This window comes from Etheostoma spectabile, chromosome 3 (assembly GCF_008692095.1).
Source record: "Etheostoma spectabile isolate EspeVRDwgs_2016 chromosome 3, UIUC_Espe_1.0, whole genome shotgun sequence".
Taxonomy (NCBI): Eukaryota; Metazoa; Chordata; class Actinopteri; order Perciformes; family Percidae; genus Etheostoma; species Etheostoma spectabile.
Genome location: NC_045735.1, coordinates 19926026 through 19947628, shown reverse-complemented (window position 1 = coordinate 19947628; position 21603 = coordinate 19926026). Strand labels below are relative to the sequence as shown.

The window sequence follows — 21603 nt, the reverse complement described above, 5'->3', positions numbered from 1 at the left end:
TTATATTCTCGATTTTGATCAAGTATGCTTGAGATCAAGTGTTGCCGCTGTGTTATAGTTATTACAAAGCCTAAGCCGGCGTGTGAAGTTAGATAAATAGCCAAGACCTTCTCTGTTTCCATTACCTCAGCCGGAGAACGGTTTCCTTCACGACTCAGAGATCACACAAACAGTGTTTACCGGTGGTATGCGTGCCATGCGGCTGGCTTTAGTCCAAAATGGAGTAGGGAGGTCCTGTCATGCACAGGTCACCTGTCTCCAGCAGAATGATGTGGAACACACAGGAAGCAAAAAACTCTTCCACTGTGGTAGACCTCAAGAATGTACGAGTCATAAAATGTATCACTTGAGACTTTTTCATACAAAGCACACGTGTTCTCCTTTTACCAGTCAACCTTTGCATTGGCAACATGAGTTGCTTTAAGCACACAGCGATCTGCCAGAAATTATTCACCTTATAAAAATGTGTTTTCTTTGCACACAGCTTTTTAGGTTTCAGATTGAATTGTGTCATCTTATTACACATATTATTAATGCCATATTGACTTACCAAACAACTCTTCCTGCTGTAATTGTAGTCAGTGCATGTCTCCTCTGATGGTTTTCATGCTGTTTATGATGCAAATTATAGCGTAACACAAAACAGCAATTTATTTGGAATTAACAGAGGATCGGGTTGTGCACATAAACAGGGGCCGATGGCTGAGCAGACAAACACCGACTACAGACATTTGGGGAAAAAAGTTATCACAGGACCACATTGACTTCCATAGATATACTGCGACAAATTCTTCTCATAGTAGGAATTGTGACGGAAACAATGCTTTGAGTCATAAATCAAAGACTAAACCAGGGACCAACTTTGATGTACTTTGTTTTAAGTGGTGTCTCTAAAGTAAAAAAAAAAGAAGCCCATTTTCAATTCAATTTATTTTCCAAAATTCTGCGTTACAGAGAATTTCATAAAATGGACACATCTAAAAGATTTAAACATTGAGTTCATTTTGCAGGAGAGAGACAATCGAACAGGTTCACGTCTCATCTCATGCTCAAGCTCCACAGTTTCTGCCGCATTTTGTCCCAATTACAGCTCAGTGTCGACATCACCGAGTCTGTCTGAAGTTCACTCTGACCTGAATCTGCGAGTTCAAGGAACAGCGGCGTTGCTCTTCTGTTTTCTTCTTCTTTCCAGCATTTTTGACAAAGACCATTGTTGCGGCAAACCAGAGCTACAAAGATGATTTAGGGAAAAGCATATTTCCAAAGCATCGCACTACATCCATAGTCTTCACAACTTTATGTCCTCTATCTGGTAGAAGACATCAAAGTACCCCCTATGTGTTCATTATGGATTAACCAACTTTATCCAACTCATTGATTTAAATGAGTTGTTGGTTTTGAATGAGCTGGGGGAGGGGTGGGATGGTGGGGGGGGGGGACAATTTTTGCGCCCTGTTTTTCTTGTGTGTCCCGCTCACTTTGTCCCAGTTATGGCTCAGTATTGTCAAAAGGCATTGATGTTGGGATATTGAGTCACAATTTTACTCTGCGAGGAAATATGTTCACTATTAGACCAAAAGAAAGAGTCCAAAGGACATTTCACATGTGCACACACACACACACACGTAAATGCATGCACCCTCACACATAATAAAACACCCAGGTTGAATGTGTGTGGGTCGCGCTGTGCCCATCGAGGAAGGAAATGGACACAGCGGAGCGGTCAGCTGGACCTAACAGATTTACTGAGCATAACCACAGGGGTGGGACGGGATAGAGACCCTCAGTCGCACTTAACACAAACAACGGCAACACTCTGAAACCTCTGAACAATGGGCCCGCACCCTCCCGGCAGTCTCACTTTTATTCCGCCACTTTCAGAACTGCCAGATGCTTAGTGGCTCAGTCATCTGTAGCAGCAGGCAGCAGCTCTCACTGTGCAGTCCGGTGGATGCATGCAGATTTTGGGGAATTGGTGGATAATTATTTGGACTGCTACTCAGCGCTTTAGAAATGTAAATTAAAGTGTGCTGGGGTTTCTGTAGGAGTCAGCGTGAGTACATCTTTGCAACATATGTGTTTGATGGCCGTGTTACGTGGCTCTGCTTTGAGTCTTTATGGTCAAACGGTAGCAGCGATGCCCTCCAAGCACTGTAGCCTCGGCCTTTCAATCCAACTTCAAAAGGGCGAGGATAAAATAACCCAGTTCGGACAGAAAACAGACACCTTTTATCTTAATTAGGAACGACGTAATTAGACTGTACAAACTCTATACAGTTTCCATAAGGGCTGCACACCCCTCATACCTCCCACTGAGTGCTGGCTCTGAGTCATAAAGTCCTTAAGGTTAACGAGAAATTATTCCAAAGGGTGTTGAAAATTCCTGTGCCACCCCAGAAACAAGTAACCATTGTCATTTTCAATGCATGTTTTGGATTATTGATTTTCAGAGAGGCTGTTTGAATTTTCCTTGCTAATTTTCTAAGGAGCCATTTCCAGTTTCTTTAACTTTATCAACTGTATTTGTTTGCAGGAGGCAACAAACTGAAGAACCAGCAGTTCCGTCTGAACTGGGCTTGGATCTCCTTGGAGAAGCAACACTACGTGGTGAACGAGGAGGTCAAGTTCCTGGAGGTGGTGCTTAAACGGCGAGGCTACCTGGGGGAGACCTCCTTCATTAGTAAGCAGCCACCGCCTTTCATTTAATCAACTCACTTGTAGTAATAATTCCATCGAGGGTGACATGTAATCTTATTACCAGACCCAATCTGCAGAGTTTTTGACCGTTTTCAGCGGTGATCCAGAATGAAAATCAGCAGAATTAATTGAGCTGAAGATGTGTTAACATTCTGGATAGCATTCACAGAAAATGTGCAGAAAATGTCCAGACTTATGTGTGGCCCCGATCATTGCTAAAGTATAGACAGCACTCAGAGCGGGCAGACTTTTCATTCATTCATTTCTCTTTTATGTTAACTGAAATGTGGATCTATATCTTGATCTGGATCTCTACACCAACAAAAAATATAATAATGATAAAACAAATGAATTTAATTTAAAATATAGAACATATTACATGGATACTGGGACCAGATTTCTTTCTTTAAGCAGATCTCAAGACTATATGCATACATTTTTGTGTTGTAGTGACATACTGGACATGTTCCTCCACGCCATATTCTCACTTATTGCTTTGCTTTGCTCACTAATTTACACTAACTTTGAGTGAACCTGCTGACAGGTAGCCTGATAGCTAACACTCAAACTCAAAATGAAAAACAGACGCTCCCTGTCAGAAGATATTGATTCCCTTCAAGCTGTTTGTGTTTTGTCTTTTTTATTGTTTGAACACCTACTATCAGTTGACTTTTAGACAAGCTCCCACAGCCCACACAGTGCACAGCCTTGCACCCTTTGATATATTTTAGAACAGGTCTCAGGGCTCCTGCACCCTGCCTGTGTGGCGTGTCCGTTTTTATTTCGGCTCCCATGTTAACAGGTTATAGCTTGCACACCGCCTGCGTAACACACATGTCTCAAGCGTGTTTGAAGCGTTTACAGGCAAAATAGAATACGAAAAGATGTTAAGTCATTCTGACACAAATACATTTGACAGAATGACATTTTCATGTTTGAAAGAATCTAGGTTTTGACATAAATGCAGATATAAATCAATTTTCAAATATTGCACCTGTCAACACAGAACTAAATATTTGTCCGTCAATACTGCAGAGGTTGTCTTTGCTGTTATCAAATCAGTATATATATTTATGTTTATCATGAAGTATACTACTGCTTGAGTGCAGTAAACGTCCACAGCTCTCTCCCCGTATGTCCTTTTATCAATGGGAAACACACATGGGTACAGACAAGGCTAGCAGCAGCGCCGCGTCGGACATGTTTCTGGTATGCAAAGACAAAGAAAACACCATGCAGCCGCCACGCAACTGACACGCAACAGAAAACAACACGTGCACGCCACGCAGGCAGTGCACAGGAGGCCTAAGGCTGGCCTAGACACCCTATAGGGTCACACAGGTCGTGGTCTATATCCTTGACGTTCCACTTCTGGGATTGCTCCGGTGCCACAGGAAATTTCGCCAGATTTTTCCCGTGTATTTTCCGTTCCCTTCTGCTTCTGGAATTTCTTTAGGACTATGGTTAACTGGGAACCGAAGGGTCGCCGGTTTGAGTCCCCGTACGGACCAAAGCGTGGAGTGTGGACTGGCAGCTGGAGAGGTGCCAGTTCACCTCCTGGGCACTGTCAAGGTGCTCTTGAGCAAGGGACCGACCCCCCCCCCCCCCCCCCCCAAACCGCTCAAAGCGCCTGTTCAGCAGTCGCAGCCCCCCCCCTACACCTCTGACATCTCTCCATTAGTGCATGTAAAAGACCTGAGCATGTGTGTGTAATTCAGGCTTGTGTGTAGTGTGTAATAACAACAGAGTGTAAATTGTAATTTACCCATAGGGGATCAATAAAGAGTACAAATTAAATAAATGAAAATAAATATCGGTCCAGTCTGAGTTTCCTCTGACATGAGTATTTTGCACCGGCTCTGTGTGGAGTTTAGCACCCCCCATGATGATTCTGATTGGTTTAGAGAAATGCCAATAAACCATAGCGCGTTTTCCTCCCAACCCCCGAACACTATGTGGAGTAGCCAGACCCTCCTTCGGCGCCATATGGAGGAGGGCCGGACTACACAAGTCTAGACCTTTTGCCTGTCTCCTCTGGTCAATATTTACGTTCCAATCACACAATAGCACAGAACAATCCCCCAAGGACCGCATGCGCACAGAAGAGAGGTCACCCAAAGTTGGCGGCCATTAAACCCACCATTCCAAATGTTAGTTCTTGGACTTTTACTGGCCGGAACTAAACAGACAATATCTGTTAAGACTGTTTAAAAATACAAGCCGCTGTAAGCATTTATGAGTGGCACCATTGGCCTTTTTTAGTGCCGCCATTTATTCTGTCCATAAATATGAGGTGTGATTGTAATGAGCTGATGTTAAAGGCCAAAACTCACGGAAACGTTGGCTCTACCGTCGACTTTATATTTGTATGCCCCAGGGCGCCAGACTAACTAACGTGATATGCAAATGTGTCTGACCTTTATAGTGCCTCACACTGCACAGTATAGGTATATGCGCAATCTCTGCCACTCAAATTAAAAATAAACATCTCAGGGCAGATCATCACATACTCTACAGATACGCCGGAAGATAGAGTCGATAATAATCCACAGTGAGAAGTAAGTAACTGCAATAACAAAAACACCCTTAATGTGTTGTTTATGTTTGCATAAGAACAGAAGAAACTGGAAAAATAACCCCACAGTGATCTTTCTGCAAATTAATATTAACCAGCTAAATAGTATATCTTGCATAAGGAGCTTGATGAAGAAGCAATCACATAATTGTCCTTTGTTTTGATTTGCTGGAGCGTCGCTACTGTTTTATTAATGGCCGCATTATAAATTAAAGTAGCGGTACATTGAACCTTGGATGCACTTTGTGTTGAGTGCCCAGAGAAAATATGCCTTGCATTTTCATAACGTCCAACATTTGTGTTGTGTGCTTTTAAGCCCAAACCATAGCTGTTCAGAGGGCCGTTTTCTTATGATTGAGGCAGCATGAAGGAGAATGATAATGGATGAGGGAGGGGGGTGTACCTCTCCGTGCCGGTGATGGAAAGCACACAAAAGAAGCTGCAATTTAAATTGGTTTTACAGCGCCCTCAAAGGATACCAATAGCAATAAACTTTCTCTTTCTAAATGCACAATTGGTGAAAGCTTATAGGTTGTCCATTTCTCATTACACTAAGTGAGTACATGTTCAGACGTTGATTCTTCGACCACTCTCTTTTTTTCCCCTTCTGTCAATCTTATGAAATGGCTTTTGGAAACATAGTTTTTCCAATTTCTTGCCAAGAAAGACTTTTACAGACCTAATTTAAAGAATGAACCGAAAAAGTTTTTGGTGTTTTAATTAATGTTCTTGTATTTCACCTGCAAATTGTATTGCACCTTTGTTGTACACATGTTACGTCCCTTGTTTGGGACGTAACATGCGTATGAGTATGTTTGAATCTTTAATAATTCATTTTGGTTTCAGTGAGAAACATGTTACCTACAAAGGACTGAATCAGACAGATTTTTTTTTTTCTCACACATGCTTCAAAACATCTCTGCAGTATTCCCCCTGTAGGTACACAACTAAAAACAAATATCCTGTCTTACCATGGGCGCCGGTTTAGGTTTTCCTCCGTGGGGGCTCACGGGCCCATACCCTTTATAAAAAAAGTAGTCATTTGCATTTGCATTTCGGAACAATAGGAAATGGACAGCGTCTGACAAGAACACACATACCTATTAACTTGATAATAAAGCTGTAAAGTAGGCTTGACTCAGGACTCAGGACAGCGCCACTTCTCACAAATACAGATAGGATTGGAGATGAAAAGTTCACCTGACACGTAACCGCGATCAGCTTCGTAGGAAATTAAGAATCAATGGAGCAGGGGACTGACAGCGACATAATCAATCACACTGTGACAGACGCACCACTTAGCACCAGGTTTAATCTTAAATGAATGTAGTCCACTGGCAGTCTGGCACACGTGGGTGCTCAGCGGGTGCTCGAGCCCCGGAGCACTCACGGAAAATACTAAGCACCCATGAAAAATACTGAGCACCCACGTGTGCCAGACTGCCAGCAGATATATGCATCTCACCGACGGTAAAACAAAACAACAGCGTTCATTACTTTCTCACAGTAATCATTTGGACTTTCCCTGGGTTTTTTCTGCTGCTTTAAAGACGGGAGCGGAAAAGCAGCACACTATTTTATTGAAGCAGCATAAACGGGCCACCTGACAAGTCTGACACCCATCTGCCTCAGCAGTGGGGTGCAATAGTGACTGATCCTAGGCCAGTACCTTCTCATGAAGATTGGAGATATCTCCTCCTGCCCAGCCCTGCCTGAGTGAACACTGATCAGAGGAGCCCACTGGTGGTTCACTGGTCAATGAGCACAGTGCAGGGGTCACCAGTTCGGAGGCTACAGCGAGCCCACCTGCCGCAAAGCCTCCGAGTGAGTGAGTGATCTGGGCCATCCAATCCAGGCATTGTGCACGAGAGTTAAGAGCAAATCATACCTTTCCTCTCCTAGCTAGTCTTTGAAGACTGCTGATTTTTCAAGCTCCATTGAGCTCGACCATTTTATCTCAGCACATATGTGCAGGGGCCTTCTCCTTCTGTCTGTACTTGCATATCAAAGCCCACCATTTTTATATTCAAAGAGAAGAATGGTAATTTTCCTAAAAGCCCAAACTCCTGCATTTCTCAGTCTGTGGTCTTTTGAAGATTTTATGATCTGACGATACTTCAGTTTTTCATCTTCTCTTTCTTCCTTCCTAGGTTGTAAACAAACAAAAATGTCTTTTTTTTTAAATTCTTGTTATGGTGCTCCTACTCGTGCTTCATTTATTTAGTATGTCCTACGTTTATGGAAGCCTAAAGCATTGCCTTGGGGTATGCAGCCGTGCCCTTTCTGTTGACTGCCAGACCTCTGCTGCTTGTTGTGTGGCCAGTTAGGAAAGACAATGAAGAGGCTCTGTGACATTTCAGCAGCTCCAGTGCTCCTGCTCGACAGGAAGCCTGCCATTGTCACAGCTATAGAGACTGTAGCCCCATCAAACAGCTCGCATGCCGAAGGTCAGGCAACGCATGTCAGCCTCCAATCCACAGCTGCAACATAAATAGGCGGACATAAGGGTTAATTGGCTTTATTCCAACCTTGGCCATTTGGAACACTGGGGGTGAGAAACTGCAGCCTTGTGTTAGACCAACTGGGACGTGACTTTTTCCTTGTTCCAGAGGCAATGAAAAACAGTTTAATTGCGTCTTTTTAATTTTAATTGATGTCTGTTTGACTAAGGTCCTTCATAGTCACACTTCAGGATTCACAGAGTGCACATAGTTTCAAGAAAGGTGCTTGTATATGTGAAAAATTAACAACATGAAATCATGACTTTGCTAACCCTCAGGTTGCTTAACCCTCATGGGTCAAATTGACCCGTTTTTCTATATCAGTGTTTTGTCAATCTTTTTAACCAACCAATTGTTATTACCCAAAATAACATGATTGATTCCAACGCTCTTTGGCAAGTACAAATCTATATTTTCATTTTGGGGCGTCTTATTCAATTTTATAGCATTTGAAAAACAAATTGAAGTGGTTTTGAAATAGTATTGAGTAAAAGTTGACATATTCCAGTCTGTGATTATCCATCAACAAACATTCCTTTAATTTCAGTCTAAATAATTCCTAATTTCTGCTTTTCTAACTCAAACATTAGGTATAGTTTCCTATAAATGAGGTTCATTGAGCATAAATTCCAAAAATAACTGTACAACTAAAGTTAATAAGTTAGTGTTATGTAGTGTTAAACGTCACAGAACTGACAAACATTGAAAAAAAGCATCAAAAGTGTTGAAAAAAGGAACAAAAACGTAAGAAAAAGTTAAAAACATTGATATAAAGCGTCAACAAAAGTGTTCATTTTCAATTTTGATGGGAAGACAACTCAAGGGTTAAACATACACTTTCTTAAGCCAAGTGGCGTGTTATCTGTACGCATTTTGAGTGTATGTCTACGCTGTATACAGCAGACGTAAACATAAGAGTATAAGAGTATATATCGCAGTATAACATGCAGAAAAAGCGCATTTGCGTCCTGATAACATGCCAATAATGGCATACAAATTGGGGTGACATAAATACGCCATTTCATGAAATAAGTCTGAAAATGTATATTAATGGTTGTACTAAAACCTGACCAAGGTGATACATTCTCTGATATGCCTGATGTTTGGTATTTTCACAGGTTTAGCAGAAGTTACCTGATTTTTATAATAACTACTTTTTTCTTCATGTCCTTTTTAAGGTATAGGCACAAAGGATGGCACTGCAAAAAAGGACAAAGATTTCCAGGGGAAATCACAGAAACAGGTGCAGTTCAACCCGGGCCAGACCAAGGCCACCTGGAAGGTCCGGATCCTGCCAGATAGCGAGTATGAAGTGTCAGAGACGTTCCAGATTGTTCTTTCTGAACCGGTGATGGCAGCCCTGGAGTTCCCACAGTTGGCCACTGTGGAGATCCTAGACCCCGACGATGGTCAGTAATGACAGGTTTACATTCATTTATCTTGCTTAGAATGTTGATTGTGCTTAGTTTTAGTGAGATTAAATAAGTTCCTTCTTAAAATAACAACAAATATTGGCAAAGTACCTTGCTTTTTGCATTTTGGTTTTTTTTATTGCCTATAATTCAACACACTCAGGTCAAAATACAATAGAATTTGACAACAGAACATTTTCCAGCTATGTGAAATATTCTTTATTGTTTGATGTTGGGTGTCTTAAATCATTGTGACATTGTTTTGCACATATGTTCAACAATCATACAGAAAGAAATCCAGAAAGAAATCCATAGTAGAATGGGATAAAGATGAAAGTTATATTTTGAATAGGGGGCCGCAGCCTCAATGGCCGGCACACCCATGATAAACTAGTTGGCTAATAACACATGGGTGTGCTTTCCCGGTACATTAGAACATGACAAATCTCTAAAGACAGAGAAAGAAGGCAATGCACTTTAGGGAAAGTATAAGCCAATACAAAGTCATTAAAATAGGCTACATCTTAAGTAATGGCCTGAATATCTTCTGGAAGGCACGGATTTTCAAGTGTGTTTCTTGCAAAGTGCACTCTTTTTCTGTGTACCTAAAGGTGAATCATCTCATCTCAGCTGTAATCATGTTCTGCCTAATGCTTCTGTCTGGCTTCTGAGGGCATATTTTAAATACAAAATATATTTACATGAAGACTGAATGCCGAGAGAACTAACAACAATCTGAACCCAACCTTAATAATGGAAACAGCTACATAATGAGTAAAAAGCAAGCCATGTTTATGGGCAGTATTTTTCTTTCCACAAGTGTAGATAAACAAGGTGAAAAGGATATATGGAGATGGCCAAGCTGACCGCCCTTGCATCTGAAATGAGCTCCACAAGAACAGATGAGCGGCGGAAACAGCTTGACTGTGATAGAGCCGAGTAACTATAGAGAAGTATAAATATGGATAATGCTCCTCCTCATCCCATAGGGCTTCATTGGGTGAAAGGGAAGGATTTGCTGTCAACAATGTATGCTTATAATCAAGTTTAGTTGGAACATTGTTGCCCAAAACGCCAGTCTCTGGAGGGCAATCAACAAAACTGGCAGCTAGCGTTCTGCGAGATATGAATTTGTATTTCCTTATGCGTTGAACAGACAGTCTTCCTGAAGCCATATGTCCATTATCATATATTATACTGTTTACGGTTTCACAAGTTTGAAAGACTTTGGCCTCGCAAGGTCAAATAAACTCTGATGGCTCATACAAAAATGTATTTTTTTTTTTTATTGTTTTTCACTGAGAGCGGAATAATAGAATAGCCTAGGGGCCGCCACCATGAAACTGTGAAAAATAAATGATTTCACACCAGACAGGCTAAAGTGGCTCAGACTGAAATGAGCTTAGCATTTGAATCAAGAAGTGAAGAGTGGCCACATCATCCTGGTCCTCGGGAGAGAAAAGGACAGGTCAACACTGTGTGAATGTGGGTGACCATGATGCTCACCGAGAGGCAGACAAAGCCTCCGTCTGAGCTCGGTGGATTTCAGGACTGAAAATGTTGAAAGCTCATTACTTTTCGGGTTGTCATATGCAGCTCAGAAAAGGAAGGAGACAAAGAGATGGAGAGCTGCCAGTAAAACTGTTGAGTGAAAAAACTAATTGTTTAACATGTCTCTGCTTGCAAACCAAATTAACACACCTTTTTATTCTAGCCAATTCATGCTGGCAACTAGACTTCCTATATGAAAGTGTGTGAAACGCTGATTTGTACACAAGGAATCCATGCTCTTTTCCTAAAACGCATTAAATGACAGATAACATCATCTACGTCTCTCTGTGTTTTTCTGTGTACCGCCGTAAACCGACTGGGTCGGAATATGTGCTGCAGATGAATAAACAGTAGATGGGTTTTGATTAAACGTGATGGAAGATCCATCAGATGAGCTGTAATGAGAGCTTGTCATTGGTCCCAGTGTGTAAGCTGCAACGCCCGCAAGCATGTGTATTAAAGGATATTATTGCAAATACTGTCACATATGCTTTAAAGCTTTTTCCTCAACTCTGATTATTCAGTTAAATTCACTTGACATTCAATTTATCACATTCAATATGCCAGAACACCGATAATACACAAGCGATTTCCTCATACCAAAAGCCAGATAAGATTAAATAAAGGTGATTTACTCCAATAATATTAACGCATATGTCAAAGTAATGATCTAATGTGGTTTATTTGTCTCATGTACAGAGTCAACAGTGTTCATACCCTCAGCTGCATATAACATAGAGGAGGACATTGGGGAGCTGCTTATCCCGGTGCACAGGAGAGGAGATGCCAGTCAGGAGCTCATGGTCATCTGCTACACTCAGCAAGGTAACACAAGAACTATGCCTTGGAGCTGTGGACAAAGGATCTTATAAAGTAACATGAAAAGCATGGTTTTAATTAGCATATGTATTTTGCCTGCAGTAACGTTATTAGTGTTATATAAAGTCATTTAGTTGGCAAACTTCCAATTTGAGCAGGCAGAGCGACTGTGTTCCTAACCTGTAGGATTTCTGCTTGTGCTCGTTGAGGGAAGTGAAGAAAAGATCAGTTGTAAAGGCCAGTAAGGCTATATCCAGCGGTCCGAAACACGCAGGTGAAAAAACTGAGGTATTCATTTACAAATGGGCGTATTAATCTGGGAAAGCAGTGCTTCGGAAGACGTTGACTGAATGCCCCAAAGCCCCGCCTTGCATTTTTGTGCGGCCGCTTAGTTTTATTCACAGTTTATTCATATCAACACTGTTCAAACTACTCTAAATTCTAAACATCAAGTTCATTGGGTACCCAGCAACTCACCCGCCAGGTGTGAAGTAGATCAGATGAAGGTTGTTTAGGTGTTTAAAAGACAACATGAAAATGATTTTTTGGGGAAAAGAAAACCGTATTCATGTATTGATTTTTCATATTAAAACACACTGTATTATGACAGAGTCTGGATCATTAACTTTCCCTAATTACGTTTTCTGCCCTCTCAGTTTCGGCCACAGGCACGGTCCCCACCACGGTGCTGTCCTACTCCGATTACATCTCCAGGCCTGAGGACCACCGCAGCATCCTGCGCTTTGACAAGGGAGAGGTGGAGAAATCCTGCCGGGTTGTGATCATTGACGACTCCCTGTATGAAGACGAGGAAAGCTTCAATGTCACCCTCAGCATGCCCATGGGGGGCCGTCTGGGCTCCGAGTTCCCTGCAGCTAGAATCACAATCATTCCCGATATGGAAGACGGTAAGATGACATTTCACTGATCATAAGTATGAAATGGATTACACTATGGTGTCAACTAGTCTGTGCAGGAATCACTTTGTGGCATTTAAAGACGTAAGGTTTTTCCATTCTGATTTAAGCCTCAACAAAAGGCAGCGTGAATGTCTTTTATCGGATTGAGTTTGAGGTGTTACCGTATCTGTGTATATGTTATGACTGGTAGCTCAAATGGTTGAAAATTTGTTTTGAAAAAGTTTGGAAAGTGCCAAATATTTTTTAGAGAAACTCAAAGAGTTTGGGCAGGTAGGCAGACAGATGGCAAATATGTGTATGCATGTGAAGTGTGTGTTTCCTTGTATTTCCATTCCTCAGTGTGCGTTTGTGCTTGTCTGACAATGCCTCGGAGAGCAAGCGTTTTGAGTGCGCGAGCCTCCTTCCTGGAGGCGACGCCTTTATCTCGTATCTGCAGGCTCAGACTGGAGGGCTGATAGTCTCCCATATCTTCCTGACGCCTCTTTGTTCCCCAACACCTGACGGCCATTCCTCAGTTCCCTATCGCTCTGACGATCTCCGGAAGCACTGCAGTCTGGGATCGCAGCCGGGCCACACTAGAGCTAAAAAAAAAACTAAAATGGCGTGATTGCAATCTTTTTTTTCTTGAATCAAAACCATTTCATGCTACACTATTTGGGTGAAGATGCAATATTCAATTCAGCATTCAGTAATCTAATTGCTTGGTTTAAGTTGTCAGAAAATCCAGACCATTGGGAAATGAGTAATGTACTGTAATTGAAGTAAGTTAGCTTCTCCAACTGCTTAAATTACTCAAAATTAGAGTCTTCTGGCAAGGGGAAAAAAATGTGTAAAACAAATATCCGGGTTTGAGCCCAGTGTAGTGATGATCCAGTTAGCTAATGACCTAAGTCCAACCTGTGACAAAGGTTGTTTGTGGTCAGTGACGATGGTCCTGCTGTTGGCAACCGCTGAAACAATCACATTCATTATTGAGAACCTCCGGTGCTTGAGCAACGCAGACATATTCAGTGCTGCATTTCCCCCCCCAAGAAATGTATTCAGACATCTGATAGGTTTTTAGATCATATCATAGCCATAAGGATTTGACTCATGTGTCCATAAACCTGTGCTGAGGATGACTTGTCTTCGAGGGCTACTGCAGCAGCAGTTTCTAGCCTCTGTAACAGGTAATTCTCCTCTTACATTCCCGTGAGATTCGAAGCAAACACACTTCAAGTGAATTTCACCGGCTTGAGGAGGACTGAGCTTACGTGGCTGGAATGTTTTTCTGTCTGTAGCAGTGTTCGCCCGGTGTAACCTGAGAGTGAACACAGGGCCCTCTGACCTCCACTGCTCCTCAGTATTGACTCTACACTGCCAAGGCAGCCGCTGAGACACAGGTTTTTAATAGGATGTACAACAGTCGGTCCATTTAGTCTCCTACCGCCGCAGTTATTACATTTCCAATTATGGATGGCTCCGACTCTAACGGTGTCATGCATGTCAAGTCATGCATGTCTTTACAACTGCCAGAGAGCTCATTGTTCGGAGAAGAACTGTTTTACTATGACCGTCTGACTCTGTCACATACGGTTGCTTGTTATTTACCTTTAGAATAAGGGTCCCGGCTGTTTGAGAATCAGGGAGGCTGACAAATAAAGCACATACATATTAGGAAGAACTAGATACGATCAACCAACTTGCTGATTGCTTTAGAAGTAGTCTCGGAAAAACAAAGGTAAAGGGTTGAAAAAGGGTTTGAGAAACTACTCCTTTATTGGGGCACGGTTTTATGTTCAGGTTCATGCATTGCTGCAACCATAGTGTTGGAAGGCAAACTCTTTTTTTATGATTGCCTCTGGTCCGTAGAGTCAGCCAGTGAGTAACTGTTACAAACAATGACTTGCCTGAGTAATCACAGTTTTGGAGCTTGGAAAGTCAATTCATTATAAAATCTACTGAGAAACGTTGATTTCCAAGGAGACTTCCTGACATGAGATCTCGTCAGTATTATTATCACACAGAAAGAGGAGAAAAGAAGGCTTATGGGATTAACTTGACTTAGACTGACAACCAACGTTAGCTGTCTGTACGCGGCGTTATTCCTGCTTTATCTGCAATCTTGTTACCTGTGCCTCTGGCTTTGTCAGGGCGGCTGAGTGACTAAATCAACATCTTCTTATGCATATCAGCTGTCAGAAAGAACCAAACTCACAAGGGTGCCCACTGCCTCGTACAGCATGATCTGCCAGGGCCAGACTACAGCCTCCTTTTGTGGAAACATTCAGTGTGCGTTGTTTTTGTCAAATTGGGATTCTCGCTGCTGTCAAGACTTTCAGTGACGTTGAGACACACAATGCCTCGAGCTATTGTCCGACAGCTTGGTTCTTTATTATAATGACAAGAGGACGTCAGTTTGAATGGCTGAACTCACACACAAACACAAAGGGGCATGAGGTGTTTAGGTTGCCTGCATCCACTGAATAATTGTAACAGGAAGGGGTGGGGGGGGGGGGCAATCTCCTGTCTGGAAGAGTAGAATGGCAGCAAGAGATTCATTAGCTATCCTGGCTTGGTATTGAATGTACTATAAGTACATACATACTCCAGGTTCCTTCCCTAACTCCACTATATATGGAAAGGGAGGCAAATGGGGGCATCACATCCTTCTTTGTCATCCTTCTTGCAGCAGTAGCGGTCCAGTGAGTGTACATGGGAGGAAGGAGTCGGTGCCTGGCCGAGCACCTGGGCCCGCCTGCCCAAGGTCTATGCTGGGGCTCCCCAGGAGGGCTTTCAGTGGCTACACCGCACTGTGGGCTCGAATAGCTTAACACACAACTGATATCAGCAAAAAAGCACGTCAGCAAAACGTCTCCTTTCCAAGCCAGCAAACCCGAGAAGCACAATATGTTGAACTAAGCCACAGGGCACCAATGTATGCACTGTCTACTCCCTGCGCGGTGCAAACATACACCTTGTGTGGCCACCTACGTAAGTATGAGCACGTGCACGAAACCACACAAGTGCAGTAGGAGGCGGAGCTCGTTTTGTCTGCCAAATGTCTGATGTTACCATTACAAGTTATGGGAATCTATATTGAGAATGTTTATAGCTTTTAGGACTTAATGAGTTGAACTTTGCTACAGATAATAATCAGGTTTTGTAAAAAAAAAAAAAAGTGTGCCATGGAAGGGAAGGAATGTTCTTTTCAAACAAACCATTCTTTTCACTAATTAGCACACCTTCACCCGCCGAGAGAGAGAGAGAGAGAGAGAGAGAGAGAGAGAGAGAGTAATTAAAATTACCTCAGTTTGAAATGAAAACCACCAGGCTCTAACATGGCACAGGAATTGTTATTTCTGCCTCTGATGGAACTTTGTTGGCAACTGATCTCAGAAACTAAGTGTAACCAAACCAAGAAAATCCCACTGGGTGGTCTTCAGACTTTTCCCATTTTACATATTTATTCAGAAACTAACCATTTAATAATATTAAATTGAGTTAACTTGCTTTATGTGCCCTCATAAGTGAGTAGTGGAATTCTTTGCCATTTGTTTTGAATTTAAAGCATGTTCAAGTCTAAATGCCTTATGTTAATTCTTAGAACTGCAGTCATTAAATCAGTGATCTTCAATCACTGCTTGCTGCAGTATCCAGTCAGTATTTGGTGGAAAGTTCAATTAAGAAAACCATTTACAATTAAAATAATCAGTTGAAAATGTCAATTTGTAGCTAATCCAAATACAAAAAATACAAGTATTTTGCATCCCATTGATGCAAAATTCCTTTAAATCAAAAGCCCTTTTTGCTAATTGATTAATAACATGTCCATCAATACTATAATATAAGCAGATATTTAAGGGATAGTTACCTTGGCATGAATGATATATTAGACTTTTTGAGTCATTTCATGGTACACAGTGCATTTGTTTGTGCCTAACAATTGCTACACTGAGAATGCAAACAAAGAAACACGTTGTCGGGCATACATACAGTAGGTAATGTAAAGTTACAATATTTACACAGTCACAGAGATTCATGCAGGTTCAGATCCCAACAGCTGTGCCTCCAACAAACACAATTATCAGGGTACACAGGTGTGACGGTCGGGAGGGATCATTAGATTTGTTCGAGATGAGCCAGGTCTGCGCAGAATTTATCACCGGTGATCGACACCTGTTGCATGCTGGGTCCGACTTGATCCCGACTTGCTGACGTCATGCCCACATAGGCAACGATAACCTAACGAGATCAAGGCGGCCGCAGTTCTGAGACGCACACAGCGCAGTTGCTTTTCACCAACTGCAAGTCCCAGGCGGACCTAGAGCATGCTGGGAAACACCTGCCTCTCAGCTGATTTAACAGCTGATTGGTTCAGAATCAGCTCAACATGATGACGTTTCATATAAACTTGATTTTGAATCGGAGGGATTTTAATTGCCATTTGTCTGATTTAAAAGCTTATTTTGTACTGAACACATGTGTGGCTGATAGTGAGTTTTAGAAGTCAGAGAGACTAAATCTGTTCAGATCACGGATCATCTACAGTGTGTATATTAACATCAGCAACAGATCTCATGTAGAGCAGTCTGTGTACATGCTGATATATAGGTCTGATAACTTTTTTTAAATTACAATCAGACCTGACAGGATTTGAGTGTTTCTGTGACTTCCTGTTCAGCCTGAAGACGGCTGGAAACTATCCCAACTACCCTGGCTGCTGCCGCCTGCTCTTGTCCACTTTACAAGCGAGGCACAGCGCAGCTCCAACGAGCCTAAAGTCCGCCCCCTGCACCTTCAATCCCTGCTGTTGTTTCAGGTAGTCTGCTCAGTAAAAACCCAGCAAACCCAGGTATAAATGACCAGCTGGTGACACTTGGCTAGATTACCAAGGCGGTAAAGATCATGGGCTCTGTAAACCTTGTGTGTCACCTGGTCTCGTACTAATTGAATTTATTGAAAATGTCTCTAAAAATATGCACCACTACACCAAAGCATAAACTGACACGATAAGGGTGTTTTTTCAGCATAGGAATAGTACACACCATGTACAGAGATTGGGAGGAATGGTCAATTCAGGTGAATTCAGTCGGGCTATTGGAGGAGGCGCGTGGATGTGTAGACACTCCGATGTAGAAGTGGCTAATGCCAGAGACAACTAAAGTGGAGACAATAAAGCAAAAAACAAAACCATAAAGATGAGGAAAACAAAGGATATGTACATTGATTTTGATATAACTCCAGGATATGAGCCCACAATTTTAAATGGTCAACTAGTGGATCATGTAGAAGATCAACTATAGATATATAGGGACAATTATCGACTGTCTGTAAAAAAAAAGGACAACACTGTCTATACTGCTTGAGAAAATTGTACCATTTTAATATAGACAAGACCATGATGGAATTATTTTATCATGCTTTTATTGAATCCATTATATCATTTTTGTTAGCATGATGGTTTGGGTGTTTTAGTCAAGCACAAGAATCGCCTAAATCAAATTGTAAAATGGTCACGTAAGCTGACTGGGGAGTCCCAGCTGTACCCCTCATCCCTGTATGCTAAACAACTACAGCAGATAGCTATGGCCATCTTAGGAGATAGCCTACACCCTTTGAATAGGGAATTCCAGTATCTCAATTCTGGACGGAAGCTAAGAGTCCCTGGTTGCAGAACTACAAGATTCAAAAACAGTTTTGTCCCAAACAAACTGTAGAATAAGAATTACTTGCAAAAAACGCACTTTGGTCATGTCGTGTTTTCTATTCCTTTTAGCCATGTTTTACTGTCTCTATTAGATGTTTTAATGTTTGGTGTGTTGCATGTAATGTGGTGTTCTACAAAGTTTTAAGGATGTCCGGCCTCTTAGACTGTAAACCTAGTTTACCCACGGGTACCAATAAAGTAACCTGAGACCTGAAAGGAATCAAGTAAAAAAGAGAAACAGAAGCCAAGAACTCAAGATAATAAGTAAGGGTACAACAGGACTGGTGAATAGAATCAAAATAACCGCAGTAAACTTGAGGCTGTGCAAACTGACTCGGTCAATACAAATTTAAAACGAAAACTATGTAATGCAAAGGTTATACTATTATGTTGCAAATAATGAGACCTAAACACAGCCTAATAGCCTTTCACACTAACAGCCTTTTCACTCGTGTCTCTGTCTTCTTCTCAACACCATGCACACACACTCACACCTCCAACTAATGCAAAATAGATACATGATACTATGGTGCTGCTGCTGAAAATGGGTTTTCTGCCAACGATGTATTGGGACATGAGTTATGTTTCCCTGTTTTCTGTATAAAAGGTAAATCTTCTGGCAACTTGGCACTTAAGACTGTAAAGTTTACAAGCTGTCCAAGCATTCTACAGTATGCATGGACAGCTGCTATCCTCAGTGTACCTGCTGTTTTCCCAGCGGCAGACCATCTGCAAATGAACGTCCACACCCTCACAGTTTCCACGTTGGGCTACTATGGGTTCGGAGAAACTTGTCTTTTCTTGCAAAGATAATTGCTGTTTGATATCAACTGTGCTTCCGCGAAAACGTCTTAGCGGTTGGGGCTGTAAGACATGAGAATGCTTGTACTGCAGGTCTTCACTCGTGTATTTACGGTCTTGTGTCAGTTGCCTGTAAATTTCTCTCTGGTTCTGAAGGTATGATTAGGAGCTGTTTTAAAGATGGGCGGGTTTCGTGCGTGTGCAGTATATCCTGGATGAGGATAAAATAAGGGGGAACCCGCAAACCCTGTCATTATGTCTCACCTGGATTTCCATTCATTCTGATATAAACAGATGTCCAAAGTACTTAAGCAGAAAGGTGCTGACTTTAATCAACAGCTTTAAGACCTCCTTTGAAAATTTAAACGTTTCTCACAGCTGTCGACGGTTAACATTGTTGATTATTCTGTATTGAACGCGGAGACGCTTTTTATGCTTTCGCACACAGTGCAGAGGAGCATTTGCCAGGGCTCACTTGAATCTCACCATTAAAGAAGCCACTTAGCGCTGTGGGAATGTCATGCAAAGTTCAAGTAGAATCAGTCAGTGGGAGTGTAACAGTCCCCTTCGGGATGCCTGTGTCTCCTTGTGCCTTTAATTTTATTCTATGTTAACACATATGCAACAGCGAAGATACTGCCTTTGTTAGTTTTTGGGGGTCTTTTCCTTTCCAGTGGATGGACATGAAAGGGGGAGAGAGATGGAGGGATGACGCGCAGCAAAGGTCTGCAGGACTCAGCCAACATGGGTCAAACGCTGTTACTGGGTGAGCTAGGGGCCGCCCCAGTTTGACTTTGTTATTCAGGCATATTGCACAACAAATTGTCCGACATAACCTATCTAAGGTGCTCTTATTTCTGACTTACTGTTGGTTTTGTATTTTTAATTTCTAAGACAAAAAGTGAGTGGTTAAGCTACTCACTGACAGTCCTAACAAGACATGTATTAACTATGTAAAATCTAATCTTATAAATCAGTTAAATTAGTTGTTTTTTGGGGAAAATATGAAAGTGATTACCCCTTAGGTATGTACAAAATAGCTTGGTCTAAATCTGGATCATCTCCATTTCCATTCAAGTAACCCTAGATGGACTGTGTGGTGTAGGAGGCTGCTACTGGCTGGGCTGATGGTGCCCAGGAGCCAGTGGTTTACCTTTCAGTTAATGGGCCGTAGCTCTTTGAAGTTCACTATTTGTCTACTTCACAAACCTTATCTGACTACTGGACTAGTACAACAGGGTCTGAGTTCCTGGCTGCCGTCCTCCGGCTAGTAGATCTGATTACTCCTGTTGGGGAGCCTGTGTGCAGGCAGCCAAAATCATCTTTGTTTGGTTTCTCTGTGGGGAGAAATTCTGGCAGCTGCAAGCCTCTTGATGCAGCACTCAGTGTCCCGGCTGTGCTCTCAGGACAGATTAAAGCGTAAAAGTTTGCTGTCCTTTGCTTGCACTTAGGGGGGGGGGGGGGATAGTACTTGAACCACAGAGGTGGCTCCTCTGAAAACCACAAAGGCTTTGCCTAAAAAGACCTTTTAGAACACGTCTTATCTTGTTAATATAGAGCTGTTGCAAGGCAGACTGCAACAAAATATGCAATATCATCTGAGACTCAGATTACGTGGAATAATGACATTTTTCTTGATCACTAATTGTGCCTGGCAGCGCTGTTGACACTGAATCCCTTTATTTTTTCCCGCTCTTGTATTTTGGTTTCATTAGATAACATGATCATCACGCTGTTACAACAGTATGCATTTGTTTTTTCTTCCCAGCAGTTATTGCTCAGTTCCACATCCCCACCCTCCTTTTTGCCGCACACTGTGTAATGAGAGGCAGCTAAGTATCATTTTGTGGGTGCAGAGTTCCATTGTCATGGAAACCACAACTCTGCCCATGGCCATAGTCATTCACTTAATTTATTCATTATTTGGTCACAGTTGTTTCAAAAGCACAAGGTTTTAGTTGCTCAGCCGTGGCTTTTTGCATTAGTTATCATAACGATGTATTGGGACAATTATGAGAGTGTATGCATTTCGTAACAAAAAACGACTTCTCTTTTCGAAATGGCTTTGGCTGCTCAAGTTATTTTTGTATGGCTCTCATGGACTATGACTCCCTGCGGTTAAAGTCAATAAATTGTCTATTTGTGATGGCAGTTCTTACAGTGTTGCAGTCTCTGAGTGCACCTCGTATACAGAGGTCCCTTAAGCAAGCGTTTCACAAGCAGCATGACATGAGAGAAAATAGACTCCGAAAGAAAGGGTTAAATAGAAAAATAGTGGGTGAGTTTGGCTGCAGTGGAATCTCAGCTCATAGAAATACTAATTGCAGTCAGGCAGGCCTGGGCTGGCACACCGAGCTCTACATCCCCCAGACCTCCTGTCAGGCCTCCTGTCTGCCTCCCGGACCATTCAGTTCCACCAATACGCTCACCCAGAACCAAACCAGAAAACTCAGCTCTGCCTTCAGGTTGATTTTCATCTTTTAAGAGTCAACAAATCAATACAGATGTAGAAATGTAGAAAAAAAGTGCTCTTTAAGTGTTACAATAACAGTGTTGACGACCTTCTGTTGTTTGCGATGGAAACATTTTCTCTCAATTTCTCCTGTAATCAGAGGTCATCTTACCGGTTATTTTGAAC

At 42.1% G+C, this 21603-nt stretch overlaps 1 protein-coding gene and 1 long non-coding RNA gene across 4 annotated transcripts in view; one reads left to right on the top strand and one right to left on the bottom strand.

Moving 5' to 3' along the window:
- Positions 1-21603, top strand: part of frem2b (FRAS1 related extracellular matrix 2b) — a 63684-nt gene that overhangs the window by 27754 nt on the left and 14327 nt on the right. Inside the window, exons 3-6 of the mRNA XM_032506957.1 lie at positions 2534-2680; positions 8952-9182; positions 11436-11561; positions 12212-12463. Of these exons, the coding sequence (XP_032362848.1) occupies positions 2534-2680; positions 8952-9182; positions 11436-11561; positions 12212-12463 (756 nt within the window). The remainder of the gene's footprint in view (positions 1-2533; positions 2681-8951; positions 9183-11435; positions 11562-12211; positions 12464-21603) is intronic.
- Positions 1015-21603, bottom strand: part of LOC116674578 (uncharacterized) — a 30586-nt gene continuing 9997 nt past the window's right edge. The window contains exon 3 of one of the 3 annotated variants that reach the window (XR_004328130.1): positions 1015-1229. This is a non-coding gene — a long non-coding RNA (uncharacterized LOC116674578). Of the gene's footprint in view, positions 1230-7485; positions 7753-10761; positions 10827-21603 lie in introns of those variants that run through there. The other 2 variants (XR_004328129.1, XR_004328131.1) reach the window with 2 other exon arrangements.